Source organism: Phoenix dactylifera, chromosome 9 (genome assembly GCF_009389715.1).
Source record: "Phoenix dactylifera cultivar Barhee BC4 chromosome 9, palm_55x_up_171113_PBpolish2nd_filt_p, whole genome shotgun sequence".
In the NCBI taxonomy this organism is placed as follows: domain Eukaryota; kingdom Viridiplantae; phylum Streptophyta; class Magnoliopsida; order Arecales; family Arecaceae; genus Phoenix; species Phoenix dactylifera.
In genome coordinates this window covers 18745701-18761833 of record NC_052400.1, presented here as the reverse complement: position 1 = coordinate 18761833, position 16133 = coordinate 18745701, and the positions used below count along the sequence as shown (strand labels likewise).

General features: G+C 39.4%; 1 protein-coding gene across 1 annotated transcript; it reads right to left on the bottom strand.

Moving 5' to 3' along the window:
* Positions 1–3740: 3740 nt before the first annotated feature.
* LOC103699609 lies at positions 3741–4678 on the bottom strand. The gene is made up of 2 exons (XM_039130327.1): positions 4088–4678; positions 3741–3913 (listed from the first exon to the last, which is right to left on the bottom strand). Exon 1 carries the CDS (start codon positions 4599–4601, stop codon positions 4107–4109), a length of 495 nt encoding a protein of 164 aa, XP_038986255.1. The 5' UTR covers positions 4602–4678; the 3' UTR covers positions 3741–3913; positions 4088–4106.
* Between the last annotated feature and the right edge of the window lie 11455 nt (positions 4679–16133).

Here is a 16133-nt window from a genome sequence, read left to right as displayed (position 1 = left end):
GTCCTCCCTGATAATTTTGTGTGTGGATGCATATACGGTTTATATACACAGTGGTAATCCTCGGTTCAGGATTGGTGGTCTGAGAGATGATTTATAACCCCTTGTTGCTTGGTGGATCGTTCTTGCCATCTCATGATATTTATGTCTTGAAGGTTTTCCATGTAAAGTTTATGTGCTTATTTTATTACTTGTTTTCATCCTCTTTTGTGATTTGATGATCTCATAGATCACACACGCAATTGTTGCCTTGTTCTAGCAGTTTGCACAAGTTTTTGCCTGCCATTGCACAAGTTCAGAAACTATGATTCTACACCTGTTTCGGCTGAAAACCTCTTCTGCAGCAACTTTGTGATTTCCAGCAGAATCTGGGTTCCGGAAGCCCTTAATGATAATGATGGTGATGGTATAGTTATAAGTTCATATTTGTTCGCCAAAATATAAGTCCCTGACTCCACCTGGTGTATATGAATCGGAAACTTTTACTTCCAAGTTAGCAAAGAAATGGCGTCCTCAAAAGAAATTATCGATGTGATTTAAAAAAAGGGGAAAAAATGGTCAACTGCTTTCTAGTTTACGCTTGCATCGCAGCTAAATAATTGGCTGTGCAACTGTTCTCAGTCGAGCAAATGGGAGAAATTAAGACTGGGTATCCAAATTTAGGCCTACGGGCCATGGGCTTCATTGGGGCAGGCCCAGAATTGGCCGAGGCTTCTAAAGTCTGAAGGTTTTTTCAACGATCCAAATATGGGTTGTTCGGTCCGGTCCAATTTTTTGTGTCGGTTTGTTAAAACAAAAGCGAGACCATCCATATAGGCCCTAAATTTTTTGTAGGGTTTCCACTGAAACTGCCTTATCTTTGAAAATTTTGGCTTAACATTTTTTGTTGTTTATTCTCCTTTCTTGATTTGCAGTTCTTTGATCACAGTTCGGCTAAACATTTTTATTGTTTCAATTTGGCTAAATATTTTTACTGTTTACCTTCAGTTTTTGCCCTGCAGTCTTTGATCGCAACAGAGGCAAATGTGCTGATTGGGTGGAACCATGGAAGTGGGCTGGTCTGGGCGAGGTCATGCCCCAACTTGAATCTTGCCCGAATTTTTTTTGGGCTTTGGGCTGGGAGTAGTTTTAAAAAAATTTGAATAATTTAAACTTAAGCCCAACTCGAACCAGATTGGGCCCGCCCGAATAGTCCGTTTGGGCCACAGATATGTCCGATTCGATTCTGATTAAAGTTTAATATTTTATAATATTGCTTCATAAGTAAATGTATTAGTTAAAAATTAGGCTCTCTTCTGCAATATAAGTAAATGATACATGATTCATTATTTTCGGCTAAATTTTTTTTTACTTCCACATTATTCTCTTTAAATAATAATATACAAAAATAAATTAACGTAGACCTGAATTTGGGCTCTATTTCGGGCCTTATTTAGGCTTAAGCTTGGGCTTGGGTCGGGCCCGGGCTCAGGCCAATGATATATTTGAGCCTAGCCCGAAAAATAAATAGGCTCGATATTTAAGTCCAGTCTAAACTTTTTCAGACCTAGCCCGAGTCCATTTTCAGCCCTACATGCAATAGAAGTTCTTTGTAAGGTAGTAGTCAACTTTAGCGGTCAGACTATTGATTTTGTTGCTCTAGCATTGCTTTGTGCTGTGACCCGCTGCTTGTGCTGATTTGGTTGGCAGCTGATCCTTTGTAAGCTAGCCTATTTCTTGGGTGCCAAATGCAAGAGGATTTACATGCCGCGTACACTCAGCTATTCCCTGATTTGTGCTTTTGCTGTTTTGATTGTAACGGGCTGATGTCTTAATACTTCCCCCATGAATAGTTTTTTGAGAAAGACTTCAACCATGAATAGTTGAATAATAAAATTGTTACAAAAGTGACTTCATCATGGATGTTAATGGTTTGTATAGATGGGCAAAAATAATGCATCCGATATGTCATATATTAATTTTGGAAGTTACGACTGCTTTATCGGTGCGATAAAATGATAAAACTGCTTTATTGTGACCTAAAAATTATGAATCTAGAAAAGAAATAGTCCTCAACATATAGGGAAAGGACCACAGTTAATAGGACTTATGGTTATCAAGCAGGTGCATACATGATGGCTTCTAATTTGGATAGAATTTCCAGCAGCAGAAGAGATTTTCTGAAGTTTATCGTTATGAAAAATGGAAATGGGGGTCTCTAGCCGTGATATTTTGGACACATGAGAGAAAATTAGCCACTTCTTTTTTGTTTTTGTAAGAAACCATTGTCTTTACAACTAGATGAAAAGGTTACAATATCTTTAACGAGGTAAGATCATAGAGATCTATTTTAGTCAGCAAAGGATGAAAGTCCGGCAGTGTGGTTATTGGATGACCAAAGAGAGATCCAGAGGGTAGGCATCGGAGCAAGCCTTCGATTTTTCGCTTGACCAAAAATGTGGGAGCTTGATGGTCATTAAAGGTGCAAACTTTCTTAGAAAAGACTGTTTGGAGTCTTGCAGGCAAAGCTGCAATGCAGCTCAAGCTAATGCGCTTGAGTTATATGTGATTCAATCCCTTTTGCGGCCGTCGGGAGATTTCAATGGGATCAGCTGCCTCCCTGTTGACCAAGATGGGACCTAGTCATTGGTCACTTGAGTGGTGGTATGAGGTAGGGAAGGTGAGGTTGTCACCACTGTGCGGGGCATTGGCAATGGAAGAAGAGAGAGGGCTGGCGAGGTGTGGGTGAGGGAGGTTGAGAGAGGTCTGGTATAGCGCATGGAAAAGGGAGGTTAGGGAGGGCCTGCGAGGGAAGTTAGAGGAGGTCTGATGGGGGGTTGAGAAGGGAAATTTGGCGAGGCATGGGGCTGATAGTGTTAGGAGGCAATATTGGATTGGAATGATGGAGGGGTTCTAGGGCTTCGATCTGAATAGAAGAAAGAATATATATATATATATATATACTTTTTGTTAAGATGCCTACTCGAGAGCTGCTATAACTTGTCCTTTGTCTATTCTTACTGTAGATGGACCTATCGCAAATCAGACCTAAATTGTACTTTAATGGTTGACTCAATTTACTATGCAACTCAAATTGCGAACATCCAAAAAAGTAGGTTAGTCTGTATACACAACTCGAGCTACATCTAACTCTGCCTACATAGCTTTATACAGTCTAAATTTAAGATTTATTCATATGTCAATAATTCTTATTCTTCATATACACATGCGACATCATCAAGTTATCATTCCTTGTATGTGAGACAAAAACTTATGATATATTTGATGGTCTTATAGATAGTCTCACAAAACTCTAGTATGTAAGTCTCTTTTGAGTAAGCAAAATCATTAAAATGTTTAATATTGATTCACAAGTCTTTATTTGATAATTGGGACCCAAATTGATGCAAAACAATTTTTTAGAGAATTTTATTACAGTTAAGAACTCTATTTACTCGGGCTTAATTTTACTTGCAATGATCATATCTTGATATTTACGGCCCAATGCTTTCTCGGATGATATGATCTCTTGCCACTAGGGTAAGGGAGTTAATTGTTTGAATTTTGTTAGAGTTAGCTCTCAAGAGATAGGATGGGTATAAGATAGGAAGATATAAACTTGGGCGTCCTAATTTAAAAAATAAAAAAGGTGTATGTGTGTGTCTTGAATTTTATAGCCGTTAGTTTGTTCAGGATCCGCGACTTAGATCTCTTTCATACTTTCTCAAATTTTTGAGTTGGCTTCTGACCCAAGCACAGCGCGATTAGCGAACCAAACAAAGGAAAATTTTGTAATTTCCGCCCAACAAAATTCGAACAGTTTGAATGATCGATTTGACTGTCCAACTGTCTTCTTTTTTGTCCCTTTTTTTCTGAGGTAAAGGGAGGTGAGAACGCCACCCGGATTTGAACTGGTTGCAGCCGTATCGCCCGGACTCTGGATATGTTCAACAAATTTTTCTTAATGTAATGATTAAAAGCATGAAACCTTTTTGAGACTGGATTAAAAACATAAAAATCAATCTATTTCATGATAAAATTGAGAATTTATTATGATCGGTGAATCTATTTTCGTGAAAAAAGAAAGAAAAAAAAGATTCCACTTCCTCACCTAAGTACAAAGATCAAACTCACTGCCACAACGGACTATAAGCTTGCTCCATGGCGCCCTCACCATAGTAAAAGCCACCGTACTCTCTTAGCTCTCCATACGCAACCATATCACCCTCGCACGCCCCTACTTCCATGCACCAATTCCCCACGCCATTACCCACCTCCATGTCCACCAAATCAAAAGGGTCCTCTACCAGGTATGCTGGCGATCTCCAACCATCATAGCTATTAAAATCCGATAATATATCCTCCCAAATCCCACCATCCGCGATATCGCCATGAGGGCCGGTGGTGGACTCACCATCGCCGAGCACCATCGGATCGGCATGGTTGATCTCCGCTTCCAGAGATCGCATGACGCATCTTAGCTGGTCATCCTCGGCCTCGTCGGCGTATGACTCCTCGAGCAATTCCATGAGAAGGGCGCCGTCAACCTCCGGCGCCACCCCGAGCCTTTCCAAGTTTTTGTCCTCCAAGTTGCAGTCCCAGCTCTCAGTAGGGATGGATGCCATCTTGCTAGCTCGCGAAAGAAACGATCTGTGAAAAAGTAGTAGAAAGCTATAGCACTGGAATAAAGGAAATCGGAAGGGATGGGAGTTATGTCCCAAATGAGCAAGGTTTGGCTTTTATAGTGCGAGATGGGTCGTTATACACGCACCACTAACACTCGAGCCATGTGCACCTACCGGTCTTTCTTTTTTATTTTTTATTTTATTATTATTATTATTATATAAGGTACATCGGTATGGACACAATCAACTGCATTACTGGCAAGAAGACTACACAAAGTAAAAGAAACGGAAAACTGCTGGGTCTCTCGAAGGACATGCCTGACCTGGGCAGCATGAAACTCCCGCAGCATCCGTCGTATGTCGCCTAGGAGCGGGTGCTCTGCCTCATCCCACCCCTCATCCCGTAAGCCTCAGTCAACGAGATAGAATTTTCCTCCAGAATGATACAGCCAGCCAGCCCCTCCCATGCAGTCCTAAGCTCCGTCTCAAAAGCAAAAGCCTCGCAGTAACGACATTCTTCCGCAGCAATCAGCCTGGAGCATTGGTCTCTGATCACAAATGCCACTTCAGCACTATCGCCGCTGGTGGGCGGGCTCCCATCAAAATTTATCTTAAGATGGCTAGAAGGTGGGGGCTCCCAAGAAATAAAAGCAAACCTAGGCATTGTGGCAGTGAAGAGGGGGTTCCAAATGTCCCTAGCCATCGTAGATGAATCAAACCCAACAATTTTAATGATCTTTACTGCCTGATGGAGAGCCCATTCTACAACAGACCTCAGGGGTGCCCTCCTGTCTTCGAAGACTCTAGCATTTCTATCTAGCCAAATATGATAAGCTAAGTAGACGACAGTAATACCCCACCTTATAGTGCTCGAAGATCAAATGGCAGACCTCACCTGTCGTAGAAAGTCCCTCGGTACAACACCAGACCCCGAAAGAAAAAATAATGTCCTCTTCCAAACTTGAGCTGCCCTTGGGCACTCAAACAAAACATGGGCGACTGTCTCCACCGAATCCGACCAGTCCACATATATCAAAAAAAAAAAATTGACAACTTTTCTACTCAGTATGTTCCTAATTAGTAGGCAGTTCCAGACCATCTTTCTGAACCGTTTCCATCTGCCTAATAACAAATAAACAATGGGGAAGACCCCGTTGAAATGGTGGCAAGGCTCAGGATCGTACCTCACAAGTAGGCCATAAAAGAATGGATGGGAACGCATGTCATGACGATGGACGGCAAACAATGACAAGGAACAGCGGTGGATCCTGCAATTATTTTAGCGAGTCAGGGCCCAGGGGATGGGACTGAGGGCCTGAGGCAAGTGGGGCTGCCACTGGGGCAATAAAACTATAAAGGCCAATCACATGCGTTGGGGATAATAGGGATCGACGTTTGAAATGGAGGAGGACGGTGACATGATGGAAGGGTGGGTACGCAGTAGTGAGTTGTGAGGATTTGGTTTGTGTGGTTTTGGTGAAACACATGGCGATGCTGATGGGTGGGTGAGGTTGGGTTTGGATTTTGCCCACTTTCCATTCCCTTTTTCTCTAGTAGGTGGTGGTGGCGACGGCGGTGGTGTGATGCACACCACCCAATGTGGCCCCAGCCTTCCCAATCCTGCATTCCGGATTCCACGAGTTGCCCATTCTTACGGTACGTGCGTCGTAAAAGGAGGAAAAGGATAAAAAGAAAAATTGACTGCCACCTGCTTGGATTTTGATGAAGCTACTTTTTTCAAAAGAAAATATTAATTATTCATTTTTATGCATAATTTCACATTTTGATGTTAAAATAGCTCAGCTTTTGTGATAGTCCCCGAGTTCTAAGCTAAAGAGTTCGGAGCTAAAGTTCGACATTAATTGTGGGAGTCCCACGGAAATATTTTTAGAGAGAATTTACGCTTCATTTTTTGTTGGATCACCATTGGAATACTAATGGCAATTTTTTTTTTTTTGCTGAAACAGATGTATCATACAATACGGATACGAATACATCTAGTAGAATCGGCAAACAAAAAGTCCCAGAATATACCAGGCATCTCATCCTCTCCAATCCATAGGGCGCCTCTTGAGTAACGCGCTACAAATGCCGCCACCCAGTCCGCGGTCAATCAAATATCGTGGAGCAAGAAATGAACTTCTCTATCACTGTATGGGCCCCTTCGAACCCAGCTAATCATGATGGTTGAATCCCCACTCCGAGAGGATGGAGTCGCCTGCAGCACATGCCGTGCATAACGCAATCTTATCCAAGCTACCCGTAACTCTACGCCTGAAATCGAGATGTCGAAGAGCTGGCACCCTTTTGTTGCCACCACACTTGAAGTCGAACTAATGACAATTTCACACTTTAGCTTTTTGCCAGTTTCTAGAGTCAAAAGGTTCAGATGGCCCGAAGAATATAGGCAATAGAGAAGTTGTTGTTTCATATTTATGTAATCTATACCCGACATCCGAACACATCTTAGAGTCTGCGTACATTATTTGACTGCCAAACAAAAGTGATCTTTTCTTTAATTCATGTTTTGCTGAGTTAACCAGCTGGAAGGGAATTTCTTTGTTAAAAAAGTTTGTGCTACTGATTGATCAACCCCTTCCTTTCCCACACTAGATGATGTATAGTTTTCCTTTAGGAAAAGGACCATTTTTTGCTGGCTTGTCGTTCAGCCGTTTCCTTTCCCACGCTATTGGGACTATAGCAAGCAGCTCTTCTGCTATAATTGCCATCAATAGCTAACGCTAGATGTCATGGCTTTTGCTATGGTTTCCCCTGTTCAAACTGCAGGTGTCCAAACTAGATGTCATGGCTTTTGCTATGGTTTCCCTTGTTCAAACTGCAGGCGTCCAAGGAATGTTATCTTTCGTCATCTCAAGCTTATTTTTCACAACTCTTGAGCTTCCACAAGATTAATTTTGATGTGTACAGCGACATGAGAGGTGCAGAGTTTGTTATCAGAAGTCCGGATTTTAAAGTGGTAATAAGGACTGAGCTGAGAACAATCTGCATAGAATTAGACTATGCTCGGCGAGTGCTGTGGGTTAGAGCGATACAACTTGAGGGTGATTCAGCTATGGTTATTGGCTAGATTCAGCGGAGCGCTAGTAGTGTGGGCGAGTGTCACCCCCTGCTTCGAGATATCTCGATCATGATATATGACAAGATAGCCTTATAGGCTATGAATGTGTATAAAGAGGCCAACGGGGTTGTTGATTGAGTTGCATCTGTACTAAAACGGTATGAATCATCCACCTAAATATATATATATATATATATATATATATATATATATATATATATATATATATATATATATATATATATATATATATATATATATATATATATATATATATATATATATAAGCTCATTTTTCCCCTCTTGTCCATAAATTAATATATGCCGACAAGAGCCAGATCACAGGGAAGATTTGGTATCGTCTACTCAAGGAGTCCAATAGGCGACAAAAGCGAGAAAGGGGCCGAACCCGCGTATGGTTAATGGAGGCAGCGGGCGCAAATAATTCCAATGTGGGGGGCCATGGGCGTGTCACCTCACCATGTCTTATGGGCATCGGTTAATGAAGAAGAGTATCGCTCATGTTCACATATTTGGTGCCCCTACTTACCCTGGAAGTTCCTTAGATAAGGTGGCATGAAGGAATTAGTGTGAACACCACCAGGGGCCATTTTTTCAGTCAATTCAAAATATAAATAAAATAAGACGAGGTCTTGCGAAGAATAGATATGTATCGAGCATGATGACACGAGAACTTGTCATTTGTACCGGAAACTCTTTGGAAGTTGACAGCAAGCAATGCTAAGAATTCTTGAAAAGAAGGAATAGTGCCAAAAACTTTGCGTTCATATGGAGGGGCTCGGTGGCAGTTGGGCCACTCATCTAATTAAACAGGCGCTACCATTAAATTCTTGGGATTATTTCCCTGTTTTCATGAGAGTTCACTAGTTTATATTTAAGTCCAACTCACGGGAAGGAAAAGGACCTTGTCAAGGGATTAGGATTAGAATTCGAGGCAAAAAAAAGGGCGTTTCAGCAGAGGCACGGATCAATGAATAAGATATTGGGAATACGGAATCCTGCATGCAAGTAAACATGGAAGATATTTTAGATTAAATATCTTCAACACTATAACTTGCAAGCTTCATTGCTTGGAATCTTCCTCAGGCTAATGATTGAAGGCCTTGTGGACGCAGCTAGGAGTCGCACCGGTTAATCTTCACCTCCATATTTTTCGCATATGGTAAAACCTATGGGAAATCATACAACTCACCGACTGCAATTACCTTTACGTTGTGTACGAGGAGGATCCTAACATCAGGTTTCACAGCAAACAATATTTTAACTGCCCTAGAAAACTTCGAACCAGTTGTAGCTGACAGCAAGGTATGCTGTGATGGAAACTCGTTTGTTTTGAAGTATCTGCAAGCTGTATTGGGCTACAAGGAGCACAAGATTCACAAGACTGGGAAGGCGGAAAACTACTCAAAAGGCTTTGGAAAAGGAAGCATCACCGCGATATTTCTTGAGACAGCTTATTCGGGTATTTCTAGCCAAGCGTGGTGATTTCACTTTTATGGAGAGACATCGCCTCGGAGCCCTTTCTGATTAGTCCTGATCCTTAGCTTTTTCTTTCTTTCTTCTTCTTTTTTTCCCCTCTTGCTACGAGGAATGGTCTTTAGATCCTCTAAGACCAAGATAAATTGGATTTCCTTTGGAGCATATGCTGTTCTCATCCAAACATATGCATTTCGTTCGGCCCGAGGTATCCTTGGGCCCCTGACAACCCATTTCCATCATTCGCGTAAAGCCGCCGAAGGAATTCGCCTGCAGGTTCTGGATATCTGGCCCAAGCCCGGCCCATGTACATAAGCCGTCAGGTTGGAAACTATAATCGTAGTAGAAAACTCCAGTCCAGTTGTTGCCTTCAATTATATTTGTTTTGATTTGACAAGATGTAGGATGTTACTTGCTCAAAACTACAAAACTTTCAAAATCTCTGCACTGATAATTCTATGGTGGATGAGACGTATAAATGGAAAAAAAAAATATCATCCATACTCATTGATGTTTATGTTTCATAAGAAAACAAATAAATTGAGATTTTTTTAATAATCAATCTTATTGGCCCAGCAACTCTAGGCCTTGTCTTAATTATCGGAGAGGTATGTTTTTTATGGAAAAAACTCATTTCTTTGCAGCCTACAAAAATCCACCATATCTCCAAATTGGATTGTAGATATTTTACTGCACCTATTCAACTGGGAGTGGATCGTTTTAAAGCAGGAAAGGAAAGTGCTATAGTGTAATTATCTGATGCTATTTATTATGATCAGACATATGCTTTAGCTGTGAAAAAATTCTACAATTTGGGCTGTAAGATGATATCTTGCCTTGCTTTCAGGCCAGATGTACTTTATGTAAATCTTGCTCCTTTTCACTATGATTGCTTATTGGTTTAGCAGTCTAGGGAATTTGCTTGATGTAAGTCTGGCTCGGTTTAGTTTGAGCTACCTACCTAATCTAATTATTGTTTTTAGAAAATAGATGGATTTGCTATTTTTTTCATATTACATCAAAAGATAGGCAAAAAGTCCATCGAAATCTGTTGAGATCACAAATTATGGTGAAGGTTAGGATTCAGTCATTGATATCCAATCCCTAGTGAATCAACCAATTGAACCATTTTTCTCTTTTTTTAATTAAATACCAACTAAATTAGTTGGCATTCTTAAATTTGTTTACTCAGTTTTTTGAAGTGATGGGTCTAGATGGATTTTCTTAGGTTGTTTAATGTTCTTTCAGTCTAATCATTACATAAAAAAGTGGAACATTAAAATGTGGAAGCTCCCATATGAAAATCAGAATTTATTATTTCATCCCGAGTCTTGATCTTAAGTGGGTACTGCAATCTACCTTTAGTATGGTCTTTACTTCTTCAAACAAGGGGCGGAGGTTTGATCACACGTAGTGTCGGCTCTCGCTTCAATCTTTAGTTATACGACGAGCAATAGTTTTATCGATCTAGTTGCATATTGAAGATATAGAGATCCTTCAAATCGCATATGAGATTGTTCAACTTATTGAATAGTTTAATAGATCTACTTATAGACCACTACTTTTTGTAAAAGTTTTTTATTTTTTTGTTTGTAAATTCTTTATAAATAGTATATGTAAATTTTATTTTTCTAATAAAGGCCGGATGGTTTTGCGTCCCTCTTCATCAAAAAATAAAAAAAATAGTTTTATCAACCTAGGAGCTTGAGCTCCATCCTGGATAAGGGTGGGTAGAGGGTAGAGGATAAGAAGCCGCCCCCATCGATAAAAGAAGGTAAAAAAAATAAAAAAAAGACCTTAGTTGTACGCTAGTCAGCACTTTTTCATATGAGAAATGATCAGAGCCCAAATTCAAAAATTGGGTCAACAGAGGCTCAGAACTCTCCGCCTCCTTATGCAGTACTTTCTATATATTAGAATTTCAAATAAAAGACATTATTGATCTTTTTTTAGTTTTGCTAGAGCAGATGTATCATATACGATGGGTACGGATACATCCAAAAAAAGTCAAAAGATAAAACATATTGATCCTTAATCGCATAATAGATGTCCAATTACTGAAATAAGGATAACCCCCACAAGGACCTTGTTTTAATAGAATTGTCATGTGACGGCCCAACCCGAAGCTAAGGCTTTTCGGAGCTAGAATTATTGTGTTCCTACTGGGCCCAAACCTAAGAAGGCCTGAACCAAGAATTAAGCAGATCAAGCCTTAACCTGGCCCAAACATCACTCTTTGCTTTGGTCCGACTAGGCATGAGTCCGTGCCCAACCTCAAACCCAAACGAAATTCATATTCAATGTTTGACAATCTTAGCTGACCTGCTAGTTTTTAAACCCAAAGCCAACATTTTCTTAATCTAGTTTTTTTTTTTTTTTTTGTGTGTGTGTGTAACATTTTAATCTCGACCTCTAACATGATTTTGGCCAGCCTTGCAATTGAGAACCCACTATATATATATATATATATATATATATATATATATATATATATATATATATATATATATATATATATATATATATATATATATATATATATATATATATATATATAAGTGGCAACTTTTAAGTGCAGATGCAAGCAATTAGAAAATGAACATAAGTTAACAATATCAGTTGTTTCAAACGCTAGGTTGTCATATTATCATTATTTTCATTTTGAGAACAATAATATCGCAAACTCTATCATAGGAGAGCATTAATATTGTAATGTCTAACTTCCAACGTAGCTGATTGTAGATCAAGGGGGGCTGATTGTAGATCGAGGGGGGCTAGGTCACTAATTTTTGGTGGAATAGGGATTGGCAAATCGCTTATGAGAATAATAAAATGCATGTTGGCAAATCTTGAACGAAATCCACTGCTTCACATTTTGTTCAGAAGGCAATCACACCACCAACTTCATGGCTGATATTATTTGCAATCTACTTAAAGCTAGGCATTGGATGCAGAATTTTTTCATCTCATGTGATACATTTTATTATCGCAGATGTTAGTTCTATTGCATTTATGTTGATGGCAATCCAAGGACCTGCACTATATGGGACAATCAAATGACATGATGCATGTAGAACACAACCCGCTCCCATGCCATCTCCAAGTTTGGAAACAAAGTAAAAAGTTTTTGAGGAAATTAATCGCCGGTCCATCCTTGGACCATGCTTTAATTGTTACCTCTGTGAACTCGTTTTATAACATCCGGTCCGCAGACAAATTCGTTTTTAACTATAGATCCCTAGAGGATAAAAATGCCTTCCATATTAATTTCTTTATACCGAACCTTCTTTCCTGACTTTCCCACTCCTAGCTTGTCAAACTCCATCTTCTCTTGTACTCTCCTGCATGTCCCTCTCAGTCTGCCACCTCGCTCTACTTGTTCAACCTGCAACTTGTCTTGACCACCGGCTCTCGCTTTCTTCCCTCCCTTCCATTGATCCACACCTCACCTCTGGTGGTCCTTCTCATCCGCCAGCATCCCTTGAGCTTGACCCTTTCCTCATCCACCAGCACCCCCCGGCCTCAGTCGTCCTCCATGCCCTTCCATCGATCTTTTCCACAGTCATCCTCCTCTATCTTCTACTGCTCTTTCAGCTTCACCAACATTTCCCTCCCCGGCCCTCTCTCCCGGTCCACTGCCATCATCAGAGCTGTTAGTTTTTTTTTGATTGAATGGGAGGCTTTTTTATTTTTTTTAAAAGATTTAAAAGAAATTCAACCTAGGTGCTGGGGCAAGAGACTATTGATGAGTTGTTTTAACCCACACAAACAAAACTTCAGCCTGACTTGACCTACCTATTAATTGAAGTCATGTCCAAAGAAAGCTTACCAGGTCCTAATGGGCGACCGTGTCAATTTCAAGCAAAATTGGGTGAAATCGTATCAAACCAAATCTGACTTGATTTTGCAGTAATCTAGACTTGATTGCTACCTGAACATATTCATGATGAATCAATTTTCTGAATTTGGATTAAATAAATAAATGAGCCTGATATATTACACGACAAACCATTATGGATCTTAAACAAGTTTTAGTATATTTTGGTTTATCAATTATGTTAATTGTGTGCCAAAAAAAAGGATGACTTGACAATTCTCTTACATATATACCAAGATAATATATGCTTGATAAGACCCTGACCTTCTTTCTATACATGCAAAATAGTTTATGCTTAGTAAAATATCTAATATAGCACAGTCATTAAGGAAAATACCTACAGAATTTATGATATAACATGTACAGTACGGTATATTAAGTATATACATGTATCTAATAGCTATGTACTAAGGGATATTAACTGTGTATTGCATTATGTTAACTATATATTGTTGTATATTAAGTGTATATTGTGGTATATTAATTATATACTATGGTATATTAAGTATGTATGCATATCTAATAACTTTGTACTATGATATAGTAACTGTATAATATAGTATATTAAGTGTGTACATGTATCTACTAATTGTGCACTAGGAGATATTAACTTTGTACTGTGTTATATTAACTATATACTATGGTATATTAAGTATATATTGTGGTATATTAACTATGTACTATGGTATGTTAAGTTTGTACATGTATCTAGTAACTATATATTAGGAGACATTAACTTTATACTGCATTATGGTATATTAAGTTTGTACAGGTGTACTGTGATATATAATTATGTATTATGGTATATTAAGTGTGTACATATATCTTATAACTGTGTACAAGAGGATATTAACTATGTTATATTAACTATATACTATGATGTATTAAGTATGCTTATGTACTATGATATATTAAGTGTGTACACGTATCTAATAACTATTTACTGGAAGATATTAACTGTGCACTGAGGGCTCCTTGACGGTGATAGCGATTAGCGACGAAGAGAATTTTCAACCGAAGGCTGGATGAGGCCAATCTTGATCACGTAGGCATGGGACTAGTGGACCTCAGAGAGGTTGGTAGTTATGTCTGTGAAAAAGAGGATGAAGGGAGGTGGTAGAAGCATGGTAGAGGATGGAATTCATGTGGGTGATCCGGTAGAGTGGGACTGCACTACGATAGCAGAGAATGAGAATCAATAGCCCCCAATAATGGTTTTAATTTGAGGAGAGGAACTAATATATGGATATCATTGGGATTTTAACTATTTACTATGTCATATTAACAGTGTACCATTATATAGTAACTGTATGTTGTATTCTATTATCTGTGTACTATATTATATTAAGTGTATACTTTGGTATATTAAGTTTGTGCCATTTTATATTAAGTGTATACCATGCTATATTAAGTATGTACCATTCTATATTAAGTGTGTATGTAAAATATTATATTACGTGTGTTGTGGAATATTAAGTATATACACGTATCGTGGTGGTAAAGAATGTGTTGAAGCGTGATGCTTGCGGGGAGGGGTCGGATTGTTAATATCTCTGATGAAGTATCATGAAGGAAAAGCCACAAACTAGGCTAGTTAATATCATCCCCAACCGAAATTGAAAATGAATAAGCATGTCACTTTTCCGTAGGATGGGGTAATGGTTGTATAAAGCTATATAATATTTTTATCTTGTTAATAGATAAAGACAATATTTTCAATGGAATTTTTTTTGATTTATGAAGGTTGCTTTGCTTGGTATTGACCGCGAGTCACGTCGATGTGAAGCTTGAGAAAAAGATGGATCATTTGGACGGACGCCCGATGGAGGTATTTTTGGCATTTTAACTTAAAGATGCGGATCGTAAGTTATAAATCCAGTATCTTGCGGACAGCGAATTATGTTCCGGTCAATACGAAGTCTTCCGACACCGCCGTCCATGTAGGGACCGCGAAATAATTAACCGAAAGTTTTTAGCTTGTGGACCTTAGAGGTCTCGTCTGCGATAATCTTCCATCTCTAGCGGCAACATTGATGTGAGAGGGAAGGAAAGAACGACGGTAAGTTGTCCAATGGAATGTCTGAACGCGGTTGACGGGGAGTAAATTCTTCTCCGTTGGTTCAGGTGAACTTACTGGCAGGTCCTCCCATGGAAGGGATTTTAACGCAAATTCTCCGTTGGCCACTTTTTCAACACCCAAATCTCCTGGCAAAGTATTTTTTCAATGATCGATCCCTTTCTACCATGTACACTTTGTGGTTGTCATTGTAGACGGGGCAGTTTTCTTTACACGCGGGTCTGTCGAGTACTGAATATTTTTTCTCAGATAAGTGCTCTGTTTACTTTCCAAGAGATCGGAACGGAAGGTTTTAGATTCCCTGGGTCAGGGTTGCTTTCAGAGATTGCTCTTCGGCAAGTTGCAAGCAAACCCAAAACGGCGTACACTTACGAGGAAGCAATAGTTCTATTTCGTCGTGAGATTATAAGTTTGAGCAGGTCCACCAGCTCGGCGGCCGACCGGTCCAACTGTAATACCCTGCTAGAGCTTGGTCCGTTTGACTGGCTTGGGGATTAAGATGGGCACGTGCCGGTAGCTCATTACCAAATTAGGGCCGAAAGCTCGTTCCCCCACAAAAAGAAAAGGATTGCACATTCGTTGCACGTGCTGGGAAAAGGTGAACTCCCAAACGGGGTCAGCCTTCTTCCAACACTATCACCGATTCTATTTTTCATTTTATGTGAGGAATTATGCGGGCATTTGTTTAGTCTCATATTGGTTGTTTGCCGAGAAGATCTTGGGTACGTATAGAGACTAGAAATTCAAATAATACCATCCAACTAGTTTTTTTGGGTGAGATTTTTGGGTTGTTACAAATTCAGTCAGATCCCATGAGCTATGTGGATTATGAGACAACGCAGCAAATGCCCATTTGGAGTTATCACAGGTTGATCGTGGCATTTGTGATTGAATTTGAATAAATTTGGATCCTTAATCTGGCGAAGATACTAGCTAGGATATATGTTTAATTTCATATTGGTTATTCATTGGGAAGATTTTGAATATTTATACATAATTTAG